The sequence below is a fragment of the Taeniopygia guttata genome, chromosome 1A (assembly GCF_048771995.1).
Source record: "Taeniopygia guttata chromosome 1A, bTaeGut7.mat, whole genome shotgun sequence".
Lineage (NCBI taxonomy): Eukaryota > Metazoa > Chordata > Aves > Passeriformes > Estrildidae > Taeniopygia > Taeniopygia guttata.
Window position 1 is genome coordinate 38,102,587 of NC_133025.1, and position 7,255 is coordinate 38,109,841.

The following is a 7,255-nucleotide window of genomic DNA, read 5'->3' on the forward strand; positions in this document are numbered from 1 at the left end:
ATTTTTGCCTTCCTTTTTTTTAGTAAGTTTATTAGAATTACCTTTTAGCTATCTACCCTGCTATATAGGCCAATTTTAAATCTGCAATTATGAACTTTGGTCATTTGCCAATATATTTTGAGTTAGTTATAAAAGACTACATTTAGTCTACTTCATGACGGATGCTGAAGTGATTTCAGCATTAGAAAAACTTATTTTAAATGTTATTTAGACTTACTATGGTAGGAATCATTGTGACCTGTGCTATTCATATAAAAGTCATTAAGCAAACAGTCACTGTCAAAAAATAAAAGTTACACGAGTTTCTTGATTGTTGGAGAATAAAGAGAGGCCATGGAAGGAAAGCAGGTCAGTAGCAGTACATCTGTGTAATTTTAAAGGAGCCAAACGTTAGCATTTTCAACAATTTTACAGTGACTATGGGTTCTGGCTTTTAAGAGAAAGAAAGTCATGTCTTCAAGGGTAATGGGAGAACACCACAGGGAAGTCAAATCCTGTTGCTACTGGCAGATCAGGCACATGTTTTGCCATATGCAAAACAGACAGACTTTGTAGGCAGGGATGTCTCCAGGCCCTCTCAGTCCAAAGGGCTTAATCACACCATGGAAACTGAAACTGCTAATCCAAATGTTTATGAGGAGAGGCAGTTCTTTCTACTACCACCTCTTGGGTTTAGCCATGCAGCTGCTCCTTTAATATGTGGTACAAAAGCGAAGGGATGCTCACATTTCTCTGTAGGTTTAGTCCGGAGATCAGGAGGGGAGAATCATCTCCAAGTTAATTATCTGAGCTGGCTGTTCTTTACATCTTTGTAGAGCAAGGAAAAGGGTCTTTCATTTACAGTGCTCATTTTTTGTCTTATGATTAACATTTTTAAAAAATATACAGTAATAACTATCCCCAAGCCTCTAGGTACATTAGGCAAGCATTTTTTTGTAGTGCAAACAAATAGTCTCATACTTACTTTTTATATCGTGAGTGTACCATGTATCTAAAACATAAATGTTCATTTGAGGAGGTACCATTAAAAGTGAGTGTATTGCAAACAGCAACACTGAAATGTAATTCTGGCATCTAGAAATACTTGCTTCAGAATGTTGCCTTTTATCGTGAGTGCTCTGGGGAGGGAAAATCTTGAGTTAGATATATACTTTTGTCATCAGCAACTATATAAATACTTAAGTGCCTGCAGGAATCATCTCTTTCTCTGGCTCAGTGAACTGTACAATCCTGTAAGGAAATGGATTTTATAAAATGAACCTCATGACCCTGGTCTTGCTGCTTCTAAAAGATTATCCTATTACAAGCCCTGAAATTAATCATTCTAGTAAGAGGTCCAGGTTGTAAATATATTTAAAGCTTTAAATTCAAGACCCTAATTCTAGAGAATGGAGGATTTTTCTGGAAATGTATTTCAGGGCATTTCTTCTTCAGGAAGAAGAATTTCTTCTTCTTCAGCTTCAGGAAGCTGACACTGGAATCAGGAAAAGAACTGTATGCTCATCATTAAAAATAATGCTCTATAAGGAGAAGTGTTTATAGTTTCGTAAAATAAGAGTGGAAGTCCCAAGTGCTGTAGCGAGAGAACACCACTCGCTGAAGAAAGAGCTGTTTATGCTCTTCTGACAAATATTAAAGACTTGAAAGAGAGGAATTGTGTGTATGTGCAGACAACTACAAACATAAATGCCTGGCTCAAACACCTCCCAGTGTGTCTCAGCGTAAATGGATGGAAAATTGCCTATGAGCTGTGGCAGATGGACTCACACAGACCATGTGGGACCTGTTTAACCCTGTTTGCCAGAGGTCACCATTCCTACAGAAGTGACACTCCAGCATCAGCTCAGTCATAGGCTATGCCAGTATGTCAGAGCCCTGAAACACCAGGGGTTGATACATCCATTCCAACTCCCTTAAGCAGCCAACCTGTTTTCTAGATTTCTCTGTAAATATACAGAATATACACAGTATACACACGTGTTTGTACATGTGCACAAAGTGCACACACATGTGCATAGAGATGAGAACACACTCGTGTGTGTTTTTTTGTGTGTGTGTTTGTGTGTATAGTAACCATAAGGGCTGTCTTCTGAATTTATCTGAAAATACCTGACTAGCATACTGGATGGATATGGATGGGTAAGAGTTGCTAAGAAGTAGAAGAGCAACTAACAGAACTGAGTACAGCATTGCAAACATAGAGCCATTTCTGAACTTAGTTCTTAACTTATTTACTTAAAAAATTAAGAGTGTGTAAAATTGCACAACTTTTGAATTAAGTTGTAATAGTTGTAGTAGTAAGTTCTTAATCTGTTAAAGGAAAAACAATCATCTCGATTTCCATACAAAGCTATTCAATGTAAGGGGGCAAGTTTCAAGCTAACAGGGAGGTTGTAAACCTTTTTATTTGGAAGGCCCACAGGAAGAAAAAACAAAAGTTTGAATTTGTTTCTCATTAGAGGAATCTACTCCAGCTGTCACACACTTCCCCCTTGATGACTTCTCCATGGCTGGCTGTCCTCACATTCATCCCTTCTAACCTTCCCCTTACTGTCATGCTCACTGCTCTTTCTCTGTCTCATTACAGAAAGTGCAAATTGTTGTGACTGTTTTGGACTATGACAAGATTGGCAAGAATGATGCCATCGGGAAAGTCTTTGTGGGCTACAACAGCACCGGCGCGGAGCTGCGGCACTGGTCAGACATGCTGGCCAACCCCCGGCGGCCCATTGCACAGTGGCACACCCTACAGCCCGAGGAGGAGGTAGATGCCATGCTGGCAGTCAAGAAGTAAATTAAATTAAGTTAAATTAAATTAAATTATGAAGAAGAAAAAGAAAAAGACGAAGAAGCCTTTCTGCATTTGCCCACATAGTGCTCTTTAGCCAGTATCTGTAAATACCTCAGTAATATAGGTCCTTTCATTTCCAGCCATGTGTTCCTGACACAGATCAGTTGTACTTTAAAATTCCCATTTTAATTTGCACAAATTTAAATGTAGAGAGCCTTTTAAAGGCGCTTCATTTCACCACTGCCCGCCCCAGATCTACTCTTCTTTTAAGCAATATGATGTGTAGATAGAGCATGACAGAAATTATTTATTGTATCACACAGTTGTATATATACATCAGTATGCTGAGAATTTATTTCTAGTTTGTGTATTTGTATGTTGTAAGCGTTTCCTAATCTGTGTATATCTAGATGTTTTTAATAAGATGTTCTATTTTAAATTATGTAAATTGACTGAGATATAGGAGAGCTGATACTATATTATAGGGTAACTATTGTATCGTCTGCATTCCAGAAAAAAAAATATCCAACTTGTAAGGCACTAGTAGTGTTACACTGACATCTTAAAGGACAACTTAAATCTGAGCTTTCAAGTGGACCATCCTAATAGCACACTTCACGTCCACAGTGAATCTTAGAGAGGCAAATCCAATTGGGTAGACTTCTTTCACAGGCAACTTAGCATGATCTGAGCAGTTCCATGGCTGACCTCATGGAGATGTAGCCAGAAGCCAGGATACAATTTTTTTGTATATATTCCAAAGCAAACACATAACAGACTGAAATGGCTTTAGATTCAAAGTTGAGGAAGCAGTTCCACAGGAGGCAGCAATTTCATCTAACCTACGAAGACAGACCACTGCAGAAGTGCAGGGAGGGGGAAGAGGGAAATGCAGCTGTAGTAAAATGCTGCCATGAAAACTAGAGTAGCTCTCCATTATCACCTTTATACAAAATTTGCATACTGTGAATTCCATCCACGATTTCACATTATAATGAGTTTGCACATTAGACTTTGTAACAAAATATTTTATGATACTAACTCAGATTAGAAGGAATGCAGAATATTTTTTAGACACAGCTGTGTGAGTTTATTATACAAAATAGTTTCATGGTAAACAGACAGTATTGTAATCCCATCAGAAGATGACAAAATTTAGCCATAGTTCTAAATGCACTTCAAAGTAAGCCAAAAGAGAACAGCTAGTGACCTTTTATATACTATTTATACTTAAGTTTTAATTTGTCCTTTAAAAAAAAGTGAAAACAAAGAACAAGTTCTAGAGAACTGAAGCAACCTCTTCTGTATACTAGATGCTCGTTTCAGGAGGAGTTTTTAAATGTTTTAAATGTTACTATGTAGTAAATGGCACTATTATGAAGCTATTAGTCATTCCATAAGAGTCTTGAAAGACTGCTCTGTGTATCACTGTGACTGCCGTGTGTGCTTAGAAATGTAGTTTTCTCAGTGGATAGCAATCAATTTATTCCGTAGTGATATTGTAATAATACTGCCATTCCCTTCTACTGCACTGCCGAAGGAACGCATAGCACAAGCAGTTCCAGTTGTTACGGACCAATGTAGAACTGGAGAGCTATGCAGGGGACAAGGATGCTCTAGTGAATGGGTTGACCACGCAGCATTTTGTCGAGCCCTGTGCAATATTCTACGTTTCCAAGCCCCCTCGCCCCTGCTGCTTTCCCGTAGAGTCATCTTACAGCTCCCCAGCATGGCACCTCCGCTGTACCATCTCATCAAGTCATTCAGGGCATCATCTCTAGCTCATGTACTGTCCTTGGAGGCCCCTCGCTTATCTTTCCAAGCTGTGAATATATTTATAATGCTTTTGAAGAGTTCATTATTTTCAGCAATGCAAATTACCCTAGAAATGTGGAAATGCTATTGCTTTTGGAGGGAGGCATGAGAATTAACCATTAATGTTCTTATCAATCTTCTGTGTCTAACAAAGATGAATGTAGTTGGAGAACTGTGCACTGCGAACTAAATTCCACAGCCTCCCCCAAGGCTCTGCTTCTGGGAGAGGTGTGACAGTCTCAGAGGTCAGTGCAGGGATGGCCAAGCATCCCTGGTTTTCAGTACTTTGAGGGTAAAAGCAGCAGCTAAGTACAGGGAGGAGAGTAAAAGCCTGTATCTCTCCCCACCTCCAAAAGTGAGAATAGCAAGATCCATTTTTTTCTTTTTTACATGAAACATAGAAAAAACACAAGCGAGACATTTTCTGACAGAAACAGGCACATACATGCAAAGCATCAAGCTGGAATATTTTAAAATCTTATCCTTAAGGACCAAACCCCACCAAAGAGAAGAAATAGACAGTCAGCTTTCCAGTCTAAGAGCTTCATGGTCTCCAACTTTCAGTTACTCATTCAGGATAGCTGCAGGTTCAAAGTGCCAGGACTGAACTACTGTGTTACGGTATTAATGCTTTCTCTTCCTACACTGCCAGACTGAACGTCACCCTAGAACTGGTTTGTAAGGTACAAAGATTCTCAGAGACTGAACCTGCCGTGTAACCAAGATGACATTTTTCATCCTCAAAGAAGCCACATGTACCTTTCTGACAAAGCTGTGTGAAGTATTAGAATCTGATGCTGTAGAAAGATCCTAGTTGCCTTTGTGTATATTTACTGCCTGCTTGAGTGTTTCTCTGTGTGGGTTTTCTCTGTATCTTGTAGAAATGTTTGGGGTGTTTTATCCTGCCATATCGCTCGTGGCCCGCGAGCTGACAACTTTAGCCGTATTTTACCTTCATTTTTGATGAGGTGGTTTATATTTTGTTTCACTTTGTGTAGTGACTCCCCACAGTAGAGTTTTCCAATTGTCGTTAAAATAACATACATATTACACAGATATTCAATAAAAATGTTTTATTTCCTGTTGATGTTCTGGCATTTCTCTTTTGATCTAAAATTTTGAAAGAACAATTCACTTCAGGATTTTCACACAATCACATACTTTGAAGTGTCACAAGTGAAATAGCTCAGCACGTTTCGAGGGGCTGTGAAAAGCTGCTTTCATCAGTAAGACAGTCACAGCCAGCAGCGCTACAGTAGATGAATTCTCCACCTCTGTTGCAGATGAAGCACTATTACCTTGTTTACCCAGGAGCCTGATTATTTGCCTCAAAAAACATCATCCTCTATCAAAACATGACCATGACAAAAACTCCCAAGTAGTTGCTTGCACATCAGTATTCTTCCAGACAATTGTGCTAAAGCTGGGGAGAGAGATGGTATATTTTAACCTACATCCATGTGCTACTTCTGGGATTACCATAAAATTAAACCTCTTGTAGACTAAAGATCAATAAATAAGTGCTTAAACTATGGGGGAAAGGGGCAGCAGGGAGAAGGTATTGCAGGTTCTATATGCACCATTTTTGTAACTCTTAAGAATACCAAGAAGATATCTTTGTCAATCAAAACCAGTTCTTTCAACAGAATAATTAAAGTCAGTCATTACAACTAATGTAAAGAAAACTGCTTTGTATAATAGCTGTTATATACTAAGTGAGGAAAGCAGCAAAAATTACCAATTTTATTCAGCTCATTTAACCCCTAATCAACTGTCAAGAAAAACATTCTCCCCAACTGTCAGACTGTTACCAAAGCAAAGTATCTGTCTCTCAATCACTTTTCACATCATGAGTCAATGAAAGTTAATTGCCTGTTAGTTATGCAAAGCAAAAGATTAAAACAGTTTATTTTTGATTACTCTAACAGCCCTTTTTTATTTATTTAGGCTTTAACATTTCCATTCCAGGCTGCCAGTTCAGTTTTACCCAGTGACCTGCTTTTCAGAATATGAACCTACCAAATGAAGATCCAGCCTGAATTTTAGTATCCAGTCAAGCACTGTTGCTCACTCAGGCATTGAAGAAAGTATAAAAAAGGAGTTTTCTTGACATAATACCAAATTTTTTGAGCAGCCTTCATAATCTGTACCTGATATGCATCAAATCTTTATCTTCAATACAGAGAATACTTTTAATATTGCATCAAAAAGTAGTTCAAAAATCAAATGACAAACTGGTAGAGAGGACATTAACACTGTGTAGCACTTTGTCACTGACATGAGGCATACAGAGATGTATGTCAAGATTATGCTGTATTCAAGACGAAAAAAGAAAGTTCTACAAAATAGGGGATGATCCATATATCCTTCATGGAGTTTATAAAGAGGCCAAATAAATTGAGGAAGTGCAGATAGCTCTTCCATGCTTCTGGGCTGAAAATGGAGGGTACAGCTAGTAGAGTCTTTTTTTTTTCCTGTGCATGCACTGTGTGATAACATTTTGAGATTTTGAACAGCCATTTAGCCAAAAAAAAATACACCCACCTTACCAAATGAAGAGTTTCATCTTCTGACAGAACCAATCTCATCAATTTGACTGCTCACATTTAATTTCAGATCTTTGTACGCTGTCTTATTACTTACAACATG

At 38.3% G+C, this 7,255-nt stretch overlaps 1 protein-coding gene across 10 annotated transcripts in view; it reads left to right on the forward strand.

Annotated features, from left to right (window-relative positions):
- Positions 1–5,691, forward strand: part of SYT1 (synaptotagmin 1) — a 329,787-nt gene extending 324,096 nt beyond the window's left edge. For 9 of the 10 annotated variants that reach the window (XM_030289361.4, XM_030289381.4, XM_030289386.4 and 6 more), the window contains one exon: positions 2,588–5,691. In XM_030289361.4, coding sequence (XP_030145221.4) covers positions 2,588–2,794 — 207 coding nt within the window. In that variant the 3' untranslated portion in view covers positions 2,795–5,691. 10 annotated transcript variants of the gene reach the window in all.
- The last annotated feature ends 1,564 nt before the right edge of the window (positions 5,692–7,255 follow it).